A 27,630-nucleotide genomic window follows, 5' to 3' on the forward strand; every position below is an offset into this window, starting at 1 on the left:
TCTGTATTTAATTCATTTAAATCAACCATTTATAAGTTAAATAATCAAATTATGGGTGTTATATTGTGTCACGAAAACCGGTTAAAATGTTAGATCAATAAAAACGCATGTATGGGTATGCCCAACTAAGTTACTACCAGATATCGATAAAGACACGTCGAACGCTATCGTAGTCGAAACGATTATTTTTAATCGTCTTTCCGACATCGGCGCCGGACCACCACGCCACTCGATTTACATACTAATTTGTTGCCAGCCGTAAAATAAAGAAATTCGACGGACGATAAAGGCTCGTAATTAAGCTGGCCGAGTATAATTTCATTTTAATGTTGCCAGTAACGTTCCAATAGCCTTGTCTTTGACCGGTTCGTTAGTGTTTTTTAACTCGGTAGGTGTGATTTGGATTCAATTCTAGGATTCCGTAGGTTTTTCATGTTTATATTAAGATTTTTATGTCGAATTTAGACAATAGTATCTATACGAAAAGTAGGATTACGGTTTACACCACAAAAGTACACACTGTCGTAAATATTACATCGAGTCAATCAAAGATGAATAAAGACATTAATTCAGATAAGCCATCATCACCATCGACAAGTTTCTTACTAGTTTATTTCGTCGTGGTATCAGGGTTAGCACGATTAGCACAACTTGCGCAATAGCGACATAAACCGCGAGATCTCTATGCGAGAATAGCAGTGTCTCGCGCTGTATGTCGCTCTCGCGCTAGTCGAGCCCTATAGGGCTCCGAATCTGCTAATTTTCTTGTAACCATAGGTCATTGTAATCCTTTGAGACTCCACTGAGATTATATTGCAATTACGATAATATTTGTTATTATTATTATTTCTTTTTTGTATTTCTTGTACTCGACTGGTGGTCGGATATTTGGAACCAGGTACGGGCCTAAGCCAAGTATTCTGGTTCGGTTGTGGTATTGTGAGGGGATGTGAGTGAGTGGTGATTTTTTGTGGAGTTTGTGAAATCAGGTGTATTTAAGAAACGGCGGACTATTGAGCATGTGTCTAGTACAATTGACTTTTGTAGTGATATGTAGGTTTTAGGGTGCAGATCTATCGTTTTTAAGGCGGTATGTAGGGTTTTCGGTATGACACCAGTTGACGAAATTATAATGGGGACTATCTTGATGGTTTCTTGGTGCCACATCTGTTTGATTTCGTCTGCTAAAGGTATGTATTTTTGTATTTTTTCAGTGTGTTTCTGTTTTAAGTTGTTTGTGTTGGGAACGGCAATATCTATGAGGTAGGTGGTCTTTGTAGATTTAACAGTTATTGTTATGTCAGGTCTGTTGCTGAGGATAGTGCGGTCGGTGACGATGTCTCGATCCCAATAGAGTTTTACTTTATTATTTTCCAGTACATTTTTCGGTTTGTATTTGTAGTAGGGTGTATGTGTTTCTGTCAGACTATGTTTGAGTGCAAGTTGTTGGTGAATGTATTTGGCAACATTGTCATGGCGGTGTGTATAGTCTTTGTTGGCGAGTACGCTGCAACCTCCTGTTACATGATCTATAGATTCAGTGTATCGGTGGCACAATCGGCATTTGTCGGTTTCTATTGACTCTTTTAGAATATATTTGGAGTAATTGCGTGTTTTAATGACTTGGTCCTGTATAGCTACTAGGAATCCTTCTGTCTCACTAAATATGTTTCCTTTGGTAAGCCAGGTGGTCGATGCAGTTTGGTCTATGTGATCTTGTTCCAGTTGATGGGGATATTTGCCGTGAAGTGCTTTGTTCTTCCAGTTTTCTAATTTCTGTTCTTGTTTTAGAATTCTGGTTTTTGGGTCAAATTGGTTATTGTTCAATTGTAGAGGTGTTCCAGAATGAGGTAAGAGTACTATTGCTTTGTGTAGTGTGCTGTCGTTGGCTTTTCTGATGAAATATGTTCGCAGATTGTCTATTTGGGTGTAGTGTAGGTTTTTAATATCGATGAATCCGCGACCACCTAATTTTCTTTTCAGTGTAAATCGTTGTACAGCAGAGTGTATATCATGAATGTTGTGTCTATTGCATGTTGTCCTAGTTGTGGTGTTGAGGGCATTAAGCTCAGTATCGGACCATTTAACGATTCCGAATGAATACGTTAAGATGGGGATGGCGTATGTGTTAATGGCTTTGACTATATTTCTGGCGGATAATTGGGTACTGAGTATTTTATTTAGTCTCTGTTTATATTTAGTTTTCAATGTGTTTTTTATATTGGTGTGATTAATTGATGTACTTTGCTGGTATCCTAAATATTTGTATGTCTCTCCGGGTTCCATGCTGTGTATAGTCCCTCTTTGTAGCTCAAGTTCAAAAGAATCTGTTCTGCTGTGCTTGCCTTTAATGATGCTATTGATTTTACATTTATTTGTTCCAAAAGTCATTTTTATATCTGTGCTGAATTTTTCTGTTAGTCTTAATAGATGGTCTAATTCCGGTTTGTTACTTGCATATAGTTTTATGTCATCCATGTATAGTAGGTGTGTAAGTTTGATTTTGTTTTCTCTGTCAATGATGTATCCATATGTAGAGTTATTAAGTATTCTGGGGAGAGGGTTTAAGGCAAGACAGAACCACAGAGGACTAAGAGAGTCGCCTTGGAATATCCCGCGTGCAATTTTGATAGGTGTTGTACTGAGTGTTGTAGTACTAGTCTTCACATTGAGTTTTGTTGTCCATTTGGTCATTGCGTGTTGTAGGAACTGTATTAGACTGTTGTCAATCTTATATATTCTCAAGATGTGTAGTAGCCATGAATGGGGCACGCTATCAAAAGCTTTTTGGTAATCGATATATGAGTAATATAAATTTCTGTGTTTATGTTTTACTTGATTGTGTATTTCCGCATCTATTATTAGTTGTTCTTTACAACCCATTGAACCTTTACTGCAACCTTTCTGTTCCTCTGGTATGATTTTGTTTGTTGATATGTGTGAGCTGATTTTATGTGTAATAATGGATGTTAGTAGTTTGTACATAGTTGGGAGACATGTAATGGGTCTGTATTTGGCTGGGTTTGTTGTGTCACTATCTTTGGGTTTTAAGTAGGTTGTTCCTTGGGTAAGAAAAGCAGGCATGTCGTGTGGATTTTGGATGAAGCCGTTTAGTGTGTTTGCTATGTGTCTGTGAGTTGAAGTTAAGTATTTGATCCAATAGTTTTGAATTTTATCAGTTCCGGGCGCTTTCCAATTTAATGTTCTTTTTATTGCTTGTGTTACGTCGTCTTCGTCGATTGTTATTTCTGGCATAGGTTCAATTTTCTCCATCTCTTGTTCTTCTATTTCAGTCCATGACGAGTGTGTATTGTGTTGTACGGGTTTTGACCATATATTTTCCCAGTATTTTTGGATCTCTTCTATGTCTGGTTGTTGTGTTACTACTATGTTTTCTGAGTTGAGTTTTTGGTAAAATATCTTTTGGTTGTTATTGAACAAAATATTGTCTGACTTTCTTTGGTTACTTTTCTTGTATCGTTTCAGTCGTTTAGCTTGTGCCTGTAGTTTTTGCTTATTTTTATCGAGTTCGTCTATTAATTCTTGTCTGGTTTTGTTAGTAGGGTTTAGTTTTTGTTGTTTTTTCTGTGTAAGGTTTCCGTTTAGATATTGTGTGAGTTGTCCTATTTCTTTCCTTAGCGTTGTGATCTTGTTTTCTATTCGTTTCTCCCATTGTGGTTTCTTTTGTTTATCTGTTTTGTTGTTTTGTGTATGGGAAGCGTGGTCTACTGTTTTTTTAGTTTTTTTGTCGTGTAATGTCGTAACTGTTATTGCGGCACAGTATATAGCAGTGTGAATTTCTTCAAACGTGATTACTTTTGTGTTTTGTAAGTGTTTGTCAACTATTTGATTAACGATGTTAACAGTTTTAACTATTTGCCGTGTCGTCTGTAATTTGGGAATTATTGGTCTGAGTGTTGGGTCTATGCCTGTGTACTTTATTATCATTGTTGTGAATGTGTTTTCGACTCGATTGTAATCTATTACTCCTACTGGTGTCGTTATTGGTTCATTTCCTTGTGTTTGAATGTGTTCGCTAGTTTCTAATGATTCAATTGCTTCTGTTGGTGTATTAATTTGTTGTTCGATTATTATTATTATTATTATTATTATTATTATTATTAGCTAAATATATCACTGCTAGGACCTTTAGGAGATTATTATTATCAAGGAAACACTAATCAAGTCTTAACTCTTTTTATTTCGTATTAATCTTACTGACCAGTACAAATTCGAATCAAGATGTGTCCTATCACAGAGAATGCAAAAAATGTAGTTTTTAATCGATATGCTGAATCGAATATAATTGATTTAAAATAATATTGCTATATTGCAGCGAATAAATCGTTCAACGACCAAATCACATTCTGTATTTAGTTCACATTAAGTATAACACCACTGAATGGAACAGAACCGTTGTTACAGATATTATTTTATTACAGAATATTTTTGGAATATACGGATACGTGCACACAGGTCAGTTGTTGGCGCTGAACTAAGTCAGCATTCTAATTTGTGATTTCAGTGCAAAGGAGAGTTGATATTTAAAAGTGATGTAAGGCCCATTTACCGCTAAATAGCCAGGAATGGACGGCCCTTATTGCGTCTGTATTTCTGGTTATATACTCGATGGATGATGTTACCTTACTAAACCTGCCATGGAAATTCCTGTATATCTTAATTAATCTATGCATACATTTATTTTTATCTCGTTCAATCACCAATTTAGTCTTCAAATTAAATGTATACAATATTAGTATCTAGACTTCGCCGTAGACGTGCCATCGACTCACCATTGAAGAGCATACCAAAAAACCAAAACATGCAAAGACAGTTGCATTGTAGCTCGATGGCTAGCCACTGAAAGGCCACCACACTGTCAACTTTTAGCAGAATACCGACACACAACTGAGACGATTTAAAACTAACACACTTAATAAGAAAAACTAAAACAGCAATAATAATGAGTAAATTAATTCGACATCCATTTCAAATATAAAGACAGTGAGTGTGTAAAAAAAAGTAGTCAATGGTAACGCTGCAAAAAGTCGCGATGGGAGTAGTCGCGACAACGAAAGAGGGACATATAGCCTTAAAGCAATCTATTACTATCTGCCGGTCAACTTGTGACAAGAGCAAACGCAGTCCGCAGAATACGTGAGTTTACCGATGTTACTACTGCTAGACTAGTTCACTTTAGTTACTTCCATAGTATATAATGTCTAGTATAATGGGGTAAAGCGGCAGATATTCAAACCATATTTGTATAGCAAAAACGAGCTATTCGTTCTGTATACCGTCTAGGCTCGTTCTTCTCAGGGAAGTCATCGTAGTGAACGAGCAGTAGCTTAATATAATGTAATGTAAATGTGACGTTTTCAAGTGTAAACTTATTTTACCTATGGAATAAATGATCTTTGACTTTGAGCAAGTAACCGCTGTGAAATATCGGAAAGAGAATAGAAAGCTATAGGTACCGTGGTAAAAAATCTGTACATCAAACCCTTGGTATATGATCATACGTCAAAGTGCTTCTGCCATATTAAATACGAACACTATGAGGCAAATGATGTACGTCTGAAACTTTATCGCTTTTCTATTTAAGCATAAAAAACTTACTAATTTCGTTCGTAGACTTTTTATCCGATATGATCTCTCCTCAAAAGTTGTAATTTTGCAAATGTGACCTTATTATAACAAGGGTGCGAATTAACGATAATAAATCAAAATTTATTCAGATGACAACATGACTTTCGTGAACGACGTTCACCGTAAAATTAATCAGGACGGGGTACACCCGGTTTCGCTATATGGTTCTTAAAAAAACCAACCAGTACAATTGCTATGGTTGCCGCCTACTCTTTCTACATAAAGAAGTATAGACTTCGTGGTCTTGTGGCTTGTATAGGTACCGGTTTTCATGGTGTCGCCATCTCTTAGGTCACGGATTCGTTCCCTGCTGGGTCAATGTAGTAAATCTAACTTTTCTTGGGTCTGGGTGTTTGTGATATCGTCGTTGTTTGTGCGGTGTTTAAACGCTGTCTATGAACGGGTTAAAGCAATATAAATGGTATGGTAAGCCATCTATGAGATAATTGACCACGTGACCAACTGAACCCTAAAATATATATAATTTTTTAACTCAAACGTTTTGTACAACTTACGTGGACAAATAAACAAAATAATGTGGGTTTATTGCTTGATGTAATAATTGCTTAGCAAACTATTTCAATACACTTATTACGTCGAAATATTAACTTTCGACTTTGAAAATAGCTTCAGGGCATGCAATGTAAAATGTAAACACGTAGGTAGAATTATCTTGATTGTCTATGAAATCGACGCCGAAACCGACTCTTGTAATTGCATATTAAAAATGTCGGTTTTCCATACATTTTAAATTTATATTGAACCGTAAAAAAGATACCCGTTTAGTACATATCGCACTGTTAATACAATAGTGTATTAACTCAAAAAGTGGATTTTTTTAGAATCGATGAAAAACGAATACTCACTTCCCGCGAAAGATCACTAAAATTTAAGTATAATGTTAAAGTTTATTACAGACATCTAAACAATTTCCTATTGACCAAATATATTTTAAAATAAGAAGGAAAAAATAATGTATGTTTTTGAGTAAGAACTGTATATGTTTTGCCCAGAACTAGGTCACATAAAGTTTTTCTCATTTTGAGTTAAGTAGACATATTTTAATTGTCTCTTACAATATTCTAACTACGGTTTTATTGCCGTGTAGAGAATCAAATTTTATTTTAAATCCTGAAATACATAATTTGAGTTACAACACTATTGTAATAGCAGTGCGATATATTATGATACAAAGTGACTGGACGAACAATTCGTGCGCCTGGTGGTAAGCGATACGCCTGTCCATACCACTCAAAGCTTTAAATCGCAAAGAACTGAAGAGCACTGCCACTGCGCCCGTCACCTTGAGACATAAGATGACACGTCTCATGTTCCTATAATTTCACGAGCACCCTTAACCCTTCAAAACCCGAACACAGTAATGCTCACGTTACTGCTTGCCGGCAGAAATAAGTAAGGTGGCAATACTTTCCTTAACGAACTCCTTTACTAGAATGTTTGTTTTTAGATTAAAGCTGACTGCCAAATGTAGCGATCATGATAAATCTTTTTTTTTATCCATTTGTTGTTCCTGTTTTGAAGGGCTAGTGGAACTACAGACAGGAGGAACTTATCACCTTTATATCTCTTAAGGCGACTGGCGCAGCGGCAGTTTCCCCCGGGTATTCGCGATTTAAATTAGAGTAATAAAAAAAGCTGCCAGAGCTTTAGCTCTGAGTGGCATTACAACTTCTATGGGCAGGCATTCGCTTACCATCAGTGTATTAAAAAAGAAGACAGTCGTGATGAAGTTGCAGCGCGCTTGCGCCAACAACATTCCAACCGCTATTTGGAAGTTAGAGTCGGAATGCATCCCTAATATCACTATTGTTGCTAAAGTACCCACAAATCGCATAAATACACGTAGGTTGTATGGCAAAAATGCATGTTTTGTATGCAACAACTGCTTTAGTATTCCACGCCAAGAGGCGAGCATTGAAATCACTATGCAATGCCTTATTTATGCTTGTGAATATGTATTTTCTTTGTTACTCGTTTGTATTGTCGATACCATGGTCCTTTAAAGAAGATAAAGTCCACTTAATTTGGAATTGTGTTCATTAGATTGTCTTTTGTCTTCGATGTCAATTCCACCAAAACAGAAGGGGGCAGAATTGTTTTATAAACAACCAATAGGATTTCCTTATTTATATTAAGCAGAAAAATGTCGAAATAACGACATACTTTTTAAACAGATTTCTTTTGTTCTCATGTGTTTTCATGGTTTTAGTACAGTCGTTGTTTACTAACTTTAACGATGAAGGAAAAAATATTTACGAAAGTCAGAGAAGATTCATTTAACCCTCTAAAGACTCGTTAAATCCGCACTGGCCCCGTGCTTCTTGTGACTGGTTGACTGTGGAACCAATATAAAAGCGGAATAACTATTGACCTCAGCAGCCTGTTTTTTTGGAGTGAGGCTGAGGAGATGCTAAGTCGCATTCCCGGTAGAACAAATTTGAGAGACGAACTTTTACCAGGCTGGCACAGGCTTGAGAATTACTAATTAATAGAATTATTAATTAATAACTAATACGACTAGTATGATAAGGCGCGACTAGCACGAGAGCGACATGAAGCTAGAGATACTGCTGTTCTCCCGTAGAGATCTCGCACTTTATGTCGCTCTGGTATGGTAATACTAATAAAGTTTATTTTTTCTTCGTATGTGCCTATACATAATAAAAAAACATTGTACCGTTCACAGCTCTATGAAATTTAATTTCTTGGGTCCATGAGTATTACTGTAAATATCTTAAGTATTGTATTCAACAAGTCAGCGGTGCCAAAACCGCGAATTGGATTGAACAACATGTAGAATAAACATTATTTATGAGAGGACGCTCTTAAGGTCTTCTGTTTCGTTATAAGATAAAGTTAGGAGCCATCTTTTTAGAGTGCTTTTACATCAATTATCGTTTAGTTTATACATTCCAAATATAAATGTGGTCCCAGAAGGGCGTATGATTTTTGTGCAAATGTGATTCGAAACCGGCGGGATTGTGTAGACTTTATAATTTCTGCGCTTGTAACCAAATTTAGGGTCATACACAAGTTCCTTTTGCTATTTGAGTAGAATTGAAAGTACAGCCAATTGCCTAACTGTCAAACTTCACATTTTTCATAGACGGTTGTAGTTGAAAAATAGTAAGGACGAAAGGTGCTTACTTTAAGGATGACACACTGGGTTACTTCAAAGGGTATCAAAGCATCAAAGTCGTTTTATTTCTCATAGTAATGGGATTACCTAGTTTACCTAGTAATCATGAGATGTTGCTGCTATTTGCTTCTATATCGTTTCTTGCGCAAATTACGCCTTGTCGTGTCGCTGCAGATAATTGGTGAGATTATCTGGTACATTATTATAGGACATAACGAAAGGATATTTATCATGGTCATTTGTTATGAACACCACAATTATAAATGATCTTTGTACTGTCGTAAAATGACAGTAACAAACGTAATCAAAGCGCAGTTTACGTCTTGCCCTTGTTTCTGTTATAACACAAGTGGTTTTTATTGACTAATTGTGGGGGGCAGACGGTCTGCTAAATTGAAGGTAATTCGATCAACTGTTTAAATCACTGCGCTGACAGCTTCCTGCAGGGATTTCTACGAGGATTTTGTTTTTAAATGACATTGATTAAATGGGAGTGAATGCATGAATGCATATAATTCAAACGCTAGATTCGACGAATTTTTTGAATAGACTACGACACTGGCCGAATAGGACAATGGGCGCTTGGTGTGGATTCCCGGTATGACCAATTTAGGAAATGAACTACTGGTGTCTGGGTGCTCAGGGTAATGCCCTGAATGTAATTCCCTAGTTTGAGACCGGGTGAAATTTAAAATGTGACGGGACGACCACAGTCATGCGTCTGGTAAAACCCGAAGATCTGAGGGGCCCGGCCGCTGTGCCCGTTGCCCTGAGACATAAGTTGACAAGTCCCATGTACCTGTAATTTCAACTGCACCATTACCCTTCAAAACTGTAACGCAGTAATGCGGACATTACTGCTTGGCGGCAGAAATACGTAAAGTGCACATCAAGCTACACATTGTCGTATCTTGTTCCGTTGGAAAGAGGCGATTTTCGAACAAAAATGTGTAGTCTGGTGTGCCGTTGTCCGTACAATACTTGATTAGGGCCTTGCTTCTGGTTTCTTTTTATTATACTAGAACACGAAATTTTATCCGTATACCTTCATTTGAATATTTTGTCAGCACGTATTCTCTGTAAAAATTTTATGACAAACGTAGCGCGAAATGCAGGATTTTTTTATTCTTTTGTGACGTACATATCGTAAAACCATAATTTATCTTGACATTTAAATGAACGATCATTTATGATCATTTAAACAAGAAATATTATCATATCAAGAAATAGATCACTTTATATATAATACAAAAAACTTAATATATAATACAAAAAAACTCATAATTTCTTGTGATCCAAAGTAAAGAAATATTATCAAGAATAATAAATTACAAAGAAAATTAGAAACTAGTCTCTAACATAACCACAAACTTGGTTTATCCATAATTTATCGCTCTACTTAGATATTCACACAGTTAAATGACAAAAGTTACCAACCAACAATTACTAGGTCGAATAGCTACGTAATTTGGTAACCCTATAGTTTTTTATTTTTTCGTTTTTGCTGTGGCAACCCAGAGGGGTCTCACCACACTATCATTATGAGAATTACCCCGAATTTGAATGGATGAGTAATTTTTAACGTTTAGTGCGCGGTGTCGTGATTGAAAGACAATTTCTTGCTATCGTTTTTCTTAAAGTAAATTTTTGATGATATATTTCTCTAGTGTTGTTTATTCGACTACGTTACTATTAATTAATAGATTCAGGCGTCACTTTGCGGTAGTCCATGTTAATAAAAATGGAAGTAAATTAATTTTGTACTCCACGAACCCGGTGAAGGTTAAATGGTGCAAAATTGCAGGTTGCAAGTTTACAGGTTAAATTTTTTTTCTAAAAATTAACTGCACGAAAAAATATTCAACACAACTGCAGCTATTTTGCAGCACTTAACCTTCACTGGGTTCGCGGTAATGCGTATGAGTAGCAAATTAATTTACTTCCATTTTTATTAAATGAAAGTAAGTTAATTTGCTACTCATCAAAACATAGCAAATTAATTTCCTTCTATTTAATAAAAATGGAAGTAAATTAATTTGCTGCTCCACGAATCGAAACGGACTACGCACTATTATAATTTAACACTATAGTGCGTAGTCCGTGTCAAAGTTCTAAGCACCCCGCAACATAGTTAAGTTTAATAACGATAAGTCTGTTATAATAATTGTTATTATTTTCTGTATCTGAATCAACTTCCCATTGCTGGATAATTTAGTATTTATTTAGTCGCAGTAGAGCTCATTGTGAAGTTCATCCAGGGAAGTACTGCCACCTCCCTGACCAATTTTTGCCGCCAAGCAGTAATGTCAGCATTAATCCGGGTTTGAAGGATAAGGGTGCTGCTAAAAGTACAGGCAAACGGGACTTGTTAACTTATGGTCTCAGGGTGACGGGCGAAGTGTCACTGCCCGTCGGATCTTTGCTATTTGTAGCTCTGAGCGGTACTGCAACTCCTTTGGACAAGCGTGTCGCTTACCACCAAGCGGACGACTTGTTCGTTCCATCACTTGATATCATAAAAAAAGTACATAAACAGACATACGTGAGGCGCACTATAAGTTTCGGGAATGAGTAAGAAAAAAAGTACTATAAATGGTCAGAAATGAATTTATTGTTTCTCAAAATATTCTCCGTTAGCATTAATGCACTTTTTCATACGAATCAACCAATTTTGAAAACATTTATGCCACTCCTCTGTGACAATCTCTGAAACGTGTTTTCATACTTTTCGACAGCCTCTTCAGGTGATGAAAATCGTTGACCGCGTAACTGGCTCTTAATTTTTGGAAATAAATAAAAATCGCAAGGTGCCAGGTCAGGAATGTACGCGGGATGGCTCATAAGGTCAACATTGCTCACCTTCAAAAATTCATTTGTTGTGTGAGAACCGGTATTATCGTGGTGCAAGATGATGCGGCGTTTACGGTTATTTTTACGGAGTTTGTCAATAACTTCCGGCAAACAAACGATCGTGTACCAAACACTATTCACGGTACAACGATTCTCCAAAGCAACAGTAGCCGCGTGTCCAGTTTTATTAAAAAAAGAAGCAGTCATCCGCTTAGAGGTAGTTTGCACGCGCGCCACTTTGGTTGGTTTCGGCTCGTCTCGAAAGACCCATATGCTCGATTGCTGCTTTGTTTTGGGATCGTAACTATAAATCCATGTTTCGTCACCTGTCACTATGTCCCACACCAAATTTGACACTCCTTCGTTGAATTTGGTGAGCATGGCATTGCACCAAGTGACGCAATCCGTTTTTTGTGTCTCAGTCAGATTGTGTGGGATCCACCGAGAGCACAGGCTTTTCACACCCAAATGTTTGTGTAGTATTGATTGTATTTGACTCATACCTATGCTTAAAGATGCCCGAATCTCATGGTATGTCACATGCCTGTCTGTTTTGATCATACGGCGCACAGCATCGATGTCTTTGTTATTCACAGCAGTGGACGGGCAACCATCACGAAATTCGTCACTGAGATTCACACGACCGCGTTTGAATTCTGCAAACCAGCTATAAATAGTCGTCTTGTATGGTGCTTCATCGCCAAAAACAGTTTGAAGCCGAGTGAAGCTCCGCTGAGCTAATCAATTACACTTAAAGTCGTACAAAATCATACTACGAAAATGTTCACGAGTAAAATCCATGGTGATGTAGACAACCAATTTCTAAAATGATGCCACAATGTAAAAACAAGTGACAGTCAGATGAAAAAAACTGTATTCTACAGAGAAAGAGTTCCATTTTCAAATGTTGTATTTACTTTTTAAATATTGTTTATGTAAGTGGCCAGTTCCGGAAACTTATAGTGCGCCCTATGTACAGGGGTTATGATTTACATACGTGTTCTTAAATCTTACGTAATAATCGCTAGCGGAACTTTCTCAATTTAATTGGTGCAGATAGTTAAATAAGTAAGATTAAGTTTTATTAAATTAAGTCGACCAGCAATTATGCTGTGCCAGTGAAATTATAATTGAATTTGAAACTCGCAGTTCGAGTGGAACGTGACAAAATTAATAATGGGACTGGTTTTTATCTTAAAAATGCGTGCAATTATTGAAGTATGGACTTAAGTCCATTTTAAGACGGTTACGAGATTTATTACTATGCAGTAGTGGCAGCTTTAACTTAAATAATAGACACAACCAGGCAGCCAAAATATTACATCAAGAGCTCACTGTGAAGTATGAACCGCACATGTAATGACTGGAGTAATGAATACGTTTATGATAAATTTACGATAAACTTTTATGGGAAAATAATTTTTGGTATTGAAACATAAACATTCAATAATTTATTGTTAACCTTCTAGGACCCCACGAATTTCAACATTTACATAGTAATATGTAAAGATCCAGAAAAAAATATTCCACATTACCATACAAACACTCAGTGTACATTATACAATTGAACGTAATAACGTAAATATCGCATTCAAATTTAGCGCTAGGTATATATTCTTCGTGACCATATAATGATATTAGTACTACAAAAACCGACCTCAAAAGTTCGTGGAATTACATTTATTTGCCAAGTTTTATTGAAATCGGTTACCGGAGAACGCGTGAAACCGGATTCATTCTCTAGTTTGCCACCTTTAGAGGTGGAATATTTTCTTCAAATTTAAATGGGACCAATACTGAGATACCCTCTTGCCAACAAAAAAGGTCACCAAACTCCGTTCACAGAGTTATCGCGTAACATACATAAAGAAAAAAATACAGTCGAATTGAAAACCTCCTTTTTTGAAGTCGGTTAAAAATACGTTTTTCATACAAAACTGTCGGCGTAGTTGCTTAGGTCGGTCATTCTGGGTCTAGTGTTCACTACCTAATTTCCGTGGCAAATTTTATTATTTAAGTATTCGATTATTTCACCGTGCAATATTATTTAATAATACACGATAATTATACTTGAATATTTAAATAACAAAACTGCCAAGGAAAGGTGTGAAGCTTGTAATTATATTTAATACACATAGGAAATGAAACTATTTTTCCGGATTTAAATCGCGTATATTTGTTTTTCAAACGAACCAACCACGTTTCGTGCCTTAAACGTCATAACAATCGCGAAAATCTAAGAACTCGATATATATTTAATACTTTTTAATGTACATTGGGAATTTAGCGCTGTTTTCCATTGTAGCTAGCCTGAGTCTTTGGAGGTTAAGTTTAGAATTTACTATATATTGTCTGCTTAAAGGCACAACCACATAAACGACATTTTCCGCAAAAAATCTCCAGATTATGTACCTGTTGTAAGAAAATCACTATTTTTTAGATGGAACTCTTAATAAGTTTATATCGTTTTTGTTATTGAGCTTCACGTGCAGAAAGATAGTGATTTTCTTACCATAGCTAGCTATATATATATAAATTAAAGACTTTTTGTTTAAAATGTTACTTATGTGGTTTTACCTTTAAACAGACGATATATTTTGTGACAATACAAAAAAATTTAGGGTAAGCATCTTGATTATCTACATATCATATATACATATCATAATTGCATTACTGCAAGTCACATGCATTAATTACTGAATGAACTACACATTCGACTCTCCGCTTATTTATAATTCAGCCTCTAATAAGTCATAATTGTCATTGAGTACTAATTGCAGTCGATATAGGTACCAATCGATTAGCTTGATTAATGGTTAACATTCACGTCTTTATATTCTAGGAAGCTTTATAAAAGAACCATAGAGTAGAATCTTCAGGTATATCGTAATAAGGAATATCGTAAGTTTTTTTAATAATTAAATTAATGATTTTTTTTTATTTTATTGAATGTAATGCTTTTGCTGCCATAATTCTCATTATTGTCAATTGCTCCATAGCCGAACGGGGGTTCGAGTCCCGGGCCAGGAAAAATATTTGTATGGCCTACATTTATTCTCTCGTGACTTTTGGTGTAATTTGTTGTTGTCTATGTGTGTGTATCCATGGCACCCGCGATATAGGGTTTCCCTAGTGCGTGGCTGCGCGTACGTTATATGATACCAACCTTTATTATATATTTTTGTGAAAATACAATAGAACAATTCAATAAAAATTTAAAATACAGTGAATAGCGACATTTCTCGACAGGGCTGGTAGCTGTAAAGGTCTAACTGGGTGATAACTCTGGGTGTCTAACTGGGTGTTCGATCTTTGTATTAATAATTAATACAATAGAATTTTGTCATTGTCTCAACACGGGTCTCCTCTCAGGCGAGGATTTAGGCCATAGTCCGCCACCTGACGCAATGCGGGTTGGGGCCTTCCACGTTTTCCGAGTGTTGTAAACTTTTTTCGACGTACAGGTTTCGTCACGATGTTTTCTTTCACCGGAAGGCTCATGATTAATTTCAAATTAAATAAATAGAACTCACGGCCTATACTTGAGAGGTGGTAGGTTATGGTTATACAAGATGAGAATTATTAAATTACAGTCTTTTCTACTACAACCAATACCTATACAACAGGAAGGAAATCAGAGCACCGACTATTCATTAACATTGTAATGACTTTTCATAATTAGCATTTTATACAGCTGTCGTTGTCTTAAATGTCAGTTTTTTTACCGACTTCAAAGAAAACGAGGAGGTTTTCAATTCTAGTGTATTTTTTTATTTATATTACGCGATAACTCCGTTACACTCCGTAACAAATTTGTAAATCGAAATTTTTTTAAGTACTGTGTACTGAGATTATTATCTTACTTATTAATAATGACGACCGACTGCTATTTTGACCAGATTAATGTAAATCTTTAAATATAGGTAAATATTTATATATATTTGAAGCCTTTTATAAAATTCATTTAGATTATAGAAAACATTGTCAATTAACCATTTCTTTAAATGTGCCTTGAATTGCAGCGTGTTGTTTTCCAATTTTAAATATCTATAGATAATTTTGCTGCTTGAATATTAACGAAGTGTTCGTTGTAGGCGTTTTACAATGTACCTATTTGTACCGTGTACAATCATTTAATGATATTTATTTTATTGAATATCATGATCTATTTACTGTAATGTGAGCATACGTCCCGCTTAACGTCATGTCCCGCTGTCCCTAAAAAACAGGACAAGGTGTCATTGATTTTCTTTAATGGCGCTAAAGCGAGAAATATGAAAGCCAGCCCACCAGACTACACAAATTTAGTCTTTTTTTATTTTTAATCCTTAAACATGTTTAGTTCTTTTTTATTTATTTTTTAATCATTAAACGTTTTGTAACAATCATAATGTTTTAAAATAATGATAAATTTATGGGCGTCCCGCTCTTAAAAACTTAAAAATTGCCTATAACTTTTCTGATATACATTTTATAGGCATGCATACCATTCGTAGGAATCATAAGTTTTCCGGTCAAGTTCCTAAGCTGTCTAAAGTGTGTTACGCAGACGATCCTCAACTCTATGCACAAGTACCAGCCCCGGTTCCACCTCGTGCGAGCCAACGACATCCTGAAGCTGCCATACTCGACCTTCAGGACTTATGTCTTCAAGGAGACCGAGTTTATTGCTGTCACTGCTTATCAAAATGAGAAGGTGAGTTTTTTAATACAGTTCTTGTTATGGAGCATCACTAGCGACCGTTACTCTTTGGTTCGCAATGCCGGACAGCTCTTTTCCTCCAGTGATTTCAAACTTGTAAGACATGTGTAACGGCCGCGATTTAATTTCAATGTTAACAGAAGAACTCCAATAAAAGTCAAATTTTAGAGTTAAATTTTTATTCATAATCATCCATTTTCGTGAGAAACAGTTTTATTTTAATCGAAATTACTTAGAAAATCAAAACTTAATCAACTTAAATTTCGCAATTATCCTTTGTCGATTTCAATCATAATATTGAAATACGTGCTTCACTTATACATATATCGTTTTTAGTTGTATAATATTTTATATTTACGGCCTGGTAACGAACCAAAAACAAAGATCTTGAACGAAATGTAAATAAAAAATCTATTCCGTATTTAAATTGAAACAAGAGAAAATCACCCAACACGGTTTCTTTTCGCGTTTATCAAAGTTACTATATATAATATTCCAATTTCAAAAAAGATACGACTTACGCCCACTGTAGATTATGTGATTAATTTTACTTGAAGATAAATTACCTGGGTGCAGTGAGCCTCATACAACGGCAACAGTCTTTTGTTTTGTGTCGTACGTCATTATTACATTCGAAACAGTCTAGAAAAGACGAAGCCTTAATAGTGTCAATCCTTTTAACCGTCGTCAAAAAACGAAAGAGGTTCTCAATTTCGACTGTATTTCTTGTTGTTTTTTCTGCGATTATTTCAACATTCATGAACCTATTTCGACATCTTTTTTGTTGAAAAGGGGGACATCTCAGCAGCCTCATTCAAATTTGAAGAAAAAATTCCAACTCTAAGAGTTGCCTATTAAGGGACGAATCCGATTTATTGGATTTCACTCATTTTTAAAGTTATTCGTGTTGACTGTACCAAACAAAGGTACCTACCTAAAATAAGCTTGTAAGTACCTGGGCATCAGGTGGGAATAATATATAATTATTTATTTTCGATCCCGTGCATACGGGGATCCGATGGGAATAGAAAATAATATAAAATATAACGGATCCACCAGAGGATCGTTTTATGGGATCAAATGATAATAACCCAGCACATAAATAGCCCAGCACATCCTAAAGCTAAATCGTGTCTCTAACGAGCAACTTTGTTTATATACCATTTTTAAAATTAAATTTATAAAAAATATTACCAAAATCGTTAGAAACACCGTATTATGTCTCTAGGACGTATTAATATCTGTTTTTATGTAACCAAGTGGAAAAAAATAAACATCTACAAAAGTGACCCCCTGCAGACCTTGACCTCAATTTAGAAGTTAACTTTTGTGTTTGACGAGTTTAATTTGTTACAGATTACTCAACTGAAAATCGATAATAATCCGTTCGCAAAAGGCTTCCGGGACACGGGGGCCGGCAAACGGGAAAAGAAGTAAGTACCAATTACACGTTCTGAACACTTTAGTGGTACATATAGTCACGTGCGTAATACTTAAAAACGTAGCGAATATTATGGTATATTTTAAGTTTTATTTTAATAAATTCTATTGAAACATATAGGTAAATACAAAAAGTCTAATTAAATAAACGGACCTGGAGTTTAATATACAAAAACATAAGTTAAAAAAGTGTTTTTCAATAATAATTAACACTACCTTTTAAGTATATATATCACTTAGGAAATAATTTTTTTTTTTAATACAGTTGCTCTAATCCTGGTATTTTTCGCACTAATGCTTTTTACTTTTCCATTTTTTTTAATTTACTGTTGTTTCAAGTCCTAAAGATAGAAAACTAAAGAGGTTGTATTTATATTATTTATTTAATACTTTTGTGCTTTGTGACGTAAGTCATTCGTCATTAAAACTTATATTTACTTACAAACATCTTATTTGTTTAATTTGCATAGGTGTTTTATAAAACAACGGGTTACATTTAAAAATACCAAAATATTTTCATAAAGATGGCTGATTGAGTATTAACAATGACCGGAGGCGAGTAATACGCGAGACCGCTGCGCGCCGCGCCACTAAAATTTACTGTTTTATTTTACTTTTAATGTAGTTTTTTCGCAAATGTATTAGAAAACATCGTTTGATACACGTGCGGATTTGTCATTTTCACTTGTCTCAAGACTCGTGAATAATGACTAACTTTCCGCACTTGTATCAAAAATAACTATTTCGAATCTAAGTCGTTTGTGTTTGTTTTTTCCAAACAAACCAAACGGTTCGTGCCCTTTAGAGCGTTTGCACAGTACGTCCGATTCATATCAGGCACTGTACTCTCGTTCTTCGTCATCCGTCCGAAACAATTACAGTTAAATAACAATTCTCGATCAAGTCAAAAGATGCATGATGCGTATGAAGCTTCAGACGACATTGTCTTGTAATATGGTCGAGTATTACTTATTTGACAGTTGTTTCGGAGGAATGTCGGACGGAGAACGAGAGTCAGTTCCGAATCCAAGAAATCACGGTCCAAAATGTCACAGGGATCATTTTATCGGTAGGTGTACAAGCGACATCCAACGTGGGAACGAATACGAATTGGAAATAATAAATGGTGACTGATCAGTCAGCGAGTGACTGATCACTCAGCAAATAACTAATTTTAAAAGTCAAGAGACCTGTGCCAATCAGTGAAACGTATTTGTTTGATAATCATTTTATAATGCCCCACTGCATCACGATAAGCAACACAAGGGCCTCATAAGAAGGCTCAAGTCACTCAAAGAGCAATGGAAAGGGCTATGCTCGGAGTTTCGTTGCGAGATCGAATGAATAATGAGGATATCCGCAAAGGAACCAGAGTAACCGAATAGCCCAAATAATTGCAAAACTTAAGTGGCAATGGGCAGGGCACACCAGATGGCCGATGGGAACGAAGAGATCTCGAGTGGCGACCACCCACAAGGTGGACTGATGATGTGGTGGTCGTTGTGGCATTCTTTGGGGGCGGCCTATGTTCAGCAGTGGACGTCTTTTGGCTGAAATGATGATGATGATCATGATAAGAAAATAGGAATAATTATTAGTAATTTGTAGTGATATTTATGTTTGTAATTAATAATTTGTAGTGCTCTCCTGATTTTACGGCGCCCTTACAGGGTGTCACATGTGTGACTACTGTATTAAATTTTTATAACACCTTTGTGAAACCATGGCAGGCAATAAAGATATGAATGTACCCATGCATATGCCTGCATAACAACACTAGTGACCACTAAACCTTTAAAGGGCCCGAAACGTTGGTTTGTTTGAAAAAACATACACGCTATTTACTGAAAAAATTGTTTCATTCCCTATGTGTAACAATCGTAAAAACCTTGCAACTCGATATTAACCATTGGGTTAAATTCATAAATTTCGTAACCTCCATTAATATAGTATGCTGAGTAGGCACAAAAAACAGTTGCCCGAAATAATTGTATGACAATCTATGATTATACCTTTATTTTATATAACTAAAATTAATTGCCCGATATTGCGGTTGAAGAGTAAAAAAGTGATTTCGTCCAGAAACGGTATTACGAGGTTTTCAAATTTAGCCGACGTTATACTTCTTTCTTTTTAGCATTAGACAGAAGGAAATTTTGGGCGTTTTCATTAGGACATTTTGTAAACGAAGCAATTTTATAAACACCGCGAAACAAAATTCTCAAACTAATTTAGTACTTACACAAAAGATATTTTTAAAAGATTACTTAATACGTTTTTTATACTTAATCTATTTCGAAGACTTACAATATAAAAAAAAATTAATGGAATCCGAGGTTCCAAACATTAAACGGAAACTTTATAATAACTTATTATCGTGTCATTTGTAAATGTCATTTGTCATCAATTCTCACGATGTTTTCCTTTACTGTAAATTGTCGTCAAAAAAACAAGATTTACGATCAATCTTTGTTTACAATTTTAGTAATTCCAAAAAAAACGAAGTATATCTATCTACTAAAGTAGTTCTTAGTGGGGTATGCTTCATTTTATAATGAAATGAATCGTTTTCCACAAAGAAATGAAAATGATCAAATTGTTACTTTGGCCCTTATATTTAGGACCCATCGAAATACTATTTGGTGGAAAATCAGGAACTAAATGCCAATTCGCGCCACTTTACCTTTTACAACACTTTCGATAAAGGTGGCTCCACTATCGCCACGCGCACGAAAATATATTTCCTGTGGCTCGGTTTCACAAACAACAATTCATTCTTTATGAAAATTTCAATTGCAAAAAGAACATGATGGTAAACGTTCCCTAACTAATCTTTACAATTGAATAGTACGCATTACAATATTTTCACGTAATCCATTAATAAAGAACATATCGACTAAAGAACTTTTTATTATAATTCGGCACAACACACACGCGTTTTCATAATAAAATTAATTAATACACACGTTTACAAATCAAGACACAATAAATGGGTATTTATACAGCCAGTGCAACCTGACCCTTCTAATTTAAAAAAAAAACGAAATATTATTAAATAAATGACTGTACCATAACTTTAGAGAGAGAGGTATGAAGATTAATGCAGAGAAGACGAAAGTGATGGTTTTTGAAAAAAATGCGAACGTAACGGTATGTAAGATTAAAATACATGATATGAATGTTGATCAAGTGTATCTTGTAGTTTGTGTATCTGGGTAGTGTGTTTACAAGGGATGGAAAGTTTGATGACGACATTGAAAGAAGGGTATGAAAGGGAAACGGAGTAAATAGAGCCGTAAATGGTCTAATGGGGAGCAACATCTTATCCAAAAAAGCACACATGTCCATACGCAATGCTTTGCTGGTTCCCACACTGACGTTTGGTAGTGAGATTTGGGTATGGCAGAAGAAGCATGAAAATAGAATTAATGCAGTGGAGATGAGATCGTTGAGGAAAATTTATGGAATAAAATTTAGTGATAGAGTGAAGAATACAATAATACGTGAAAGATGTGGCTTGAAAGAGGATATAGTGACTAGAATAGAGAAAGGAATGTTGAGGTGGTTTGGGCATGTAGAGCGGATGGATGTAAGAAGAATTACCAAACAGATTTATGATGTGGTTTTAAGAGGACGTCTCAGAAAGACTCACACCAGTTGTGACCAGATCAGTGATGTCCTCAAAAAGGCTGGGATCCGAAGTGACTAATAAAGAAGAATAAAATAAGTCGTATGAAAAGGGTAGTTGATGTATGTGAGGCTCGAGAGATGTGTCAGGATAGAGCAAAGTGGCGTTCCGTGGTCTCTGCCTACCCCTCCTGTGGGACTAGGGCGTGAGCTTATGTACCATAACTTTAACTAACAATAATAACTAAACTATAAAGAAATCCATATATTAAAATACCGTACACGCCCGTTTATTAGAGGAGGCTCGTGTTCGGCGGTGTGACGTTTATGGGTTTGACATAGTTTTAGTAACACTCATTAATCCACAATAATAATAATAAAAATAACAACAATCATGCAAGGATTGAATTACGATGAAACTGAAGCTTTGCTTCATCTGATTGCATGACTCAAGGACCTATTTATTTATTTATTTTTGGAGCTTTGGGTAGAGTAGGATCTCTATATGTATATGTATATATATATATATATATCCGTAACTACGCACACATACGTATACACACACACATACACAAACACACACATAATCTCATACGCACTCATAGTCAAATATCTTTTACGTGGAAAAAAGTTTTTAAATTTAATTTTAATTTAAGTTTGATCTTTTAGGTGTATATAGTTCAATAATGTCAATTGTATTTTTTCACTATTTAAATGTTTTACCTTTATAAACAATTAATCTTAGTAATACCTTAAGATTGTCATGTGTCATTTCCAAGGGTGAGAGCCAGGTGACTTGTAGTACAGGCGTTAAGCCTTTAACAAGCACCAGCTCCGAAAAATAAGTTATTGCATGTATCTTAAATTACTTAGAACTATATGTACCTATTTTTGTGGAGGAATAAACGTTATTATTATTATTGTTGTATTTATTTTAAACTCTCGCCTCTCCCAAGGCCTAAAAGCTTAATTTTGTTATTATTATTATTATTATTAACAACTCTCACGCCCACTACGAGAAATGTCAACACGCAGCTGCCGAACGCTACACACAAAAGATCGTTTTTTTTTAAAAAAAAGCTCTGTACAATTTATTGCTCCATCTCCGTAGGTAATTAATTATATTGATCTTAAACGTCTTTAAACGTTTCCTAAAATTATTTCATTAATTAATTCGCTACATCTATCCGTATTTATGCTCGTGACTATACATTACAGAGGACGTAAAGTTAGTTCTTTTGCGGAGATATAATAACACTACATGGGGCTCCCAATCTTCCCAAAAATTGTTTGGGGTTGCCATATGTACACTGGAAATCTAGAACTTACTTACACACTAGGTACAACATTGAACAAAGTTCATAATGTGGTCATTTAGTTTTTAATTTATTTATTTATTTATTAAATAAATACAAATTCCTTATAAGCAATATTAGGATTAGAATCCTAAGATACACTATTATTTACGCGAAGACCTCGCTGACATAACGGTTAGCACCGTGAGCACTAAATGAGGAGGGCCTACATTCGACTCCCGGTAAGACAAATTAATGAAATAAATTTTTCTAAATTGGGTCTAGTCTGGGTTTTCTGGGTAGTGCCCCGGAGTGAATGACATTCTCTGGTACTCACCACCAGGTTGGTATGGTTGTCAAGCACATTTTTAAAAGTGAATTATCACCGGTGGTGATGCACGTTCTTGAGCCTTCTAAAGAAACCCCCGGTTTTGAATACGACAGACTTCCAATCTTTATCAAATAATAATCACAAACAAACAACTAAAGCTTACTACTTAATTATTTGTTATCTTCTACAATTTTCAGAACGTTATCAGCAACAAAACGTTAACAATTCCGAACTCCATTATAAAAACCACCGTCGTAGGTGGCATTCATAACTAAAAGGCGAGCGCAAGATTAATGGTAGTAAAAACTGCCGACTGTTTAACTAAACTTAACAGCTAACCAAATTAGCCTTCCTATCTGTGAATCTCCAAATTAATTAGGCCACGAGACCCGACGTTTCGAACGAACGCCGCTCGGCGCCTTTCGAAATTCAAATTAAACCAATCCGGCGCCTCCTTATTCGTGTTCCGGGTTTAAACATGGCGGGTAACGGCTCGAAATGGTGGAGTCATTCGACTTGGCGCTTTTTTCCAGCGTCTTTAGCGTGCAAGGGAGAAAATTGGATTTCCGCGATAAAATCAGCTTTAGTTTTTTTTTTCACCGCATAATTTGCCATCACCCGCGAGGGATAGGTTGCGGTTCCGCCAACTTATTTGAAATTCGAACGAGAACTCAATTAGACGCCTGTGTACTTTCTGTGTATTGATCTGTCGCGATGTTTATTTAATTTCTCCCAACTTTTGGGAGATTGATACATTTGTATTTCCATAAAAAAATATGTTATACTTAAACTTATGGCTCACAAAAACTTATTATGTGTAACACATATGTTTCTTAATTTATAAGGTCTTTAGCAAGTACTGTTATTATGAAAACACCTAGAATAAGGCGCAGTTTCAAATGCTTGAAAATGCAAATTGCAAAAAATGGTGTAGCGCTACATTACATAACAAAGAACTTTGACTTCCATGCGCAAACCCTGAGGTCGTATTGTTAGGTTTATTCTCACTTAAATTTCACGGTTAGATAAAATTTTAATCCCGACGCGTCACGGAATCTTTAATTCGCCGACATTTTCCACCGGAAGTGGGCAACTCAGCTTCCGAATTAGAGGCCCTGGACACCGGAGGTTCGTCTTTTCAAAATGGCCGCCGCCGGAAGCGCGGGAACGTGAGCGGTTTGACAAACGCCGGGGGAAAAGCGGACACATGCCGCGCATATCTCATCACTTCCCTTTGTCTGCTATTGTCTATGGATCAAAGAGTTGCGTAAAGCAGCAACACATGTTTACCCTCCTACAAGAATCGTTGAAGATTTTTGTTTAATCTTCGACGACAACTTGTGTCACAGCTACTATAGTAATTCATCTCTTGTGATGCAAGTACGTGCTCTGTACCTGCTCGTGTATATTAAAAAAAGAAATTTGGTATAAAATAAAACGTCACATGGAAGGCATTTCAAATATCGAATATCGAAATCTAAGTTTCAAGCATTTAAATATGCATATTTTTTAATGTACATCATATCTGAAAATTTACCCGTCAATGAGCATCTATTCCTAGAGCAAACACTCGCTTTTAGACCATAGACAAAGATGAGCTACTACATTTTGATGGCACAACAATTTCGCGTTAGCTTTCGCGACTGTTGCATTCCAGTCGTGACGACGACATTCAGGCGTGGGCAGTCCGCATTTGTTGCGATAAAAATGCGCCACAGAGATATTTTATTCTACCGCAGCTGGTGAAAAGAATTTAGAACAAAAATTTGAAGAAAAGTACTGCGTGTTTCTAATAATAATTATAGATAAATGTAAATACAAGTGATTTCAAAAACACCCTTCTATGCTGAGCACCGAAATCCCTTGGAACAAGCGTATCACGCGTTTAACTGCCTCGGTAGCCGAACGGTTACCACGCTGGACTGCCACGCAGAGATACCCGGTTCGATTCCCGGGCCAGGAGAAATATTTGTATGACCTACATTTATTTTTCTCGTGAGTTTGGGTGTAATTTATGGTTATTTATGTGTGTGTCCATGGCACCCGCGATACAGGGTTTCCATAATGCGGGGCTATGGAAAAAAAATCTGTAGTTTGACTATTTATATCTTATTTACTTTCCTATATTAATAACTTAATAACCTTAACTTTCTTTCTTTCTAACAAAAAATGAAACATCGAAATCGGTTCACAAATAGCAAGAGTGATCGCGTAACATGCATACAAAATAAAATAGAGTCGGATTGAGAACCTACTCCTTTTTTAAAAGTCAGTACAAAAAGAAACTTATTTTTATTCTTATTTATTACTCGGCCTTTTTAAAACTTATCTGCAATATCCAAGACATATGTCTATAAAAATCTTACCACAACAAAAAGACGGCTTAAACTACCCTCACGAAAACTAGCTTCGATTAAATGCGTTCCAAGGGTGGAGGGTAAAAATTTGGTAAAATTACAAGGCGAGCCACCCTTGTCCGTTTACATTGTAACAGGAATACCCTAATGCGACCGGTTTAAACAAGGGATGTCGCGAAATGAATATTAAATACTTGTCAAATGATTTCAAATAGACATTGTTTTTATTTATTTTATTGAATATTATGATGATTTTATTGTTCATATTACATTTTTGTATGAAAATCCTCCACTAGTTTGTTGTATTTATTGATACAAAGATCGAAAAATAGCAGTAGAGCTCCTTGTGAAAGAGTTCGTCCAGGTTAGAACTGCCACCTTGTCTATTTCTGCCAGCAAATTACAGGTGGGACTTGTGAACTTATGTCTCATCTTTGCGATTTCAAGAGCTGAGGGGCACTGCAATAGTTATGGACATGAGTGTAGCTTACCATCAAGTGCATAACTTGTTCGTCCCGTCACTTGATAATATAAAAAAAAAGAATAAACGCCAAGAACCTTTGATCCTACTGGATTCCAACCAGCCATTGATTGCCAGAATAGATTGATTGCCAGCCATTGATTACTAGAGCTATGGAACTAGTTAGCAGACCTTACCAATTCCTCTGTGCTTGCTGCAGATCTCTGTGCTTGTGAGAAATCTGTGAAATATTTTTATTATGCGCAGGCCACACCGCAAACGTAGCTAAGTTAACTTGGCTTAGCTCACGTAGCCGGGACATCTTTTCATAGTTCGGTTTCCGCGACTAAGCTATTCAAGCTAACTAAACTAACCCAATGATCCCGTTAGCTATGTAAAATATGTCGCCCTTCTGCCGCCCCTCACCTCCGCACGTATCCATGGTCACTACTTACTATGTTTTTCTTAACTTTGCATGCAACTACGTGAACTAAGCTAAGGTAGCTGTAACCGTTCGCGTTGTGGCCTGCGCTTTTTGTTTCTAAGTTTTTATTACATATACTTAATAGACACGCTCTTGGCCACATCTCATCAAATAGTAAGCGATGATGTGACCGACAATGGCACTCGTTTCTCTCATTTCAGGTATGACTTACTGCCTGAAAAGTATGCCTAGTTTTTTGGCTACAGTTTTTACTAAGATGTTGCGACCGAACTTGACATTGATTTAGACCAGCCGTTTACTCTATCGTTAGGTCTTAAGATACCTCATCTCCTATATTGGTTCGGTAGTTCCAAGAAGAACACATCGAGGTCTTACGGCAGTTTCATGTAAACAATTGTCCGTCTCACGTCTTTTCTTGCTAGTTTTTTGACAACAGTTTTTACCAAGATGTAGCGACCACCATTGATACTGATTTAGACCAGTCGTTTGCTCTATCGTTAGGTATTAAGATATTTCATATATATAAAATACGTCAACATCTTGTGGCAGTTCCATTTTAAAAAATGCCCGTCTAACGTGTTTTTTTACGATTTGAGTTTAAAAAACTGTGCTCGAGCAGTAGAGGTGTTACACAAACTTCGTTTATCGAATAAAAAAGTTTTCCAATTTCTCCCGGAAAACTTTGCGCCCCAAAGTTATGAAGAAATGTTACCAAGCCCTGTGTTGTCAACCCTGGTTTGTAAAGGGCGTCACAAATTAAATTCTATCAGCCAGCGATGAGACGAGTTAATAAAATAAATTTAGTGCGGAACCCCATAATCAGGGATCTTGGGATGCATCGTGTGGCCTCAGAACTGTCTTAAAGTAATTGTTTGATCTCCTAAAAAATGTGTAGAGTTTATCATTGTTTTATAATAAGGTCTACTGTTTTCTTTTTTTTTAACGCATACTGTCATAGTCCCGCACTAGAGAAACCCTGTGTCGCGGGTACTAGAGACACACAAAGAGACAACCACAAATTACACCCAAACTCACGAGAGAAATAAATGTAGGTCATACAAGTATTTCTCCATTCGGCCATGAAGGCAAAAAAAAAAGACGCTACTGAATATTAAAAAAATGTTGCACGTTCATGATCGAGGCCATTTTTCTTTTCGTTAGTTCGATCTTTGTATCAATAATAATAATAAATCAATGGAGTATTTTCATTAAAAATAAGAATATCATGGTAGTGAGAAAAACATGATGATATTCAATAAAATACATATCGCTACTGAATAATTTTGTTTTTTTTATTTCAATATCGATTACTAC

At 35.9% G+C, this 27,630-nt stretch overlaps 1 protein-coding gene across 8 annotated transcripts in view; it reads left to right on the forward strand.

The window, feature by feature from the left end:
- The window catches only part of LOC113240635 (optomotor-blind protein), a 182,019-nt gene that overhangs the window by 148,481 nt on the left and 5,908 nt on the right, over positions 1-27,630 (forward strand). For 5 of the 8 annotated variants that reach the window (XM_026477978.1, XM_026477981.1, XM_026477982.1 and 2 more), the window contains 2 exons: positions 16,197-16,355; positions 17,718-17,794. In XM_026477978.1, coding sequence (XP_026333763.1) covers positions 16,197-16,355; positions 17,718-17,794 — 236 coding nt within the window. The remainder of the gene's footprint in view (positions 1-16,196; positions 16,356-17,717; positions 17,795-27,630) is intronic. The other 3 variants (XM_026477980.1, XM_026477984.1, XM_026477985.1) reach the window with 1 other exon arrangement.

Source organism: Hyposmocoma kahamanoa, unplaced genomic scaffold (assembly GCF_003589595.1).
Source record: "Hyposmocoma kahamanoa isolate Upper Pololo Valley unplaced genomic scaffold, ASM358959v1 160, whole genome shotgun sequence".
Lineage (NCBI taxonomy): Eukaryota > Metazoa > Arthropoda > Insecta > Lepidoptera > Cosmopterigidae > Hyposmocoma > Hyposmocoma kahamanoa.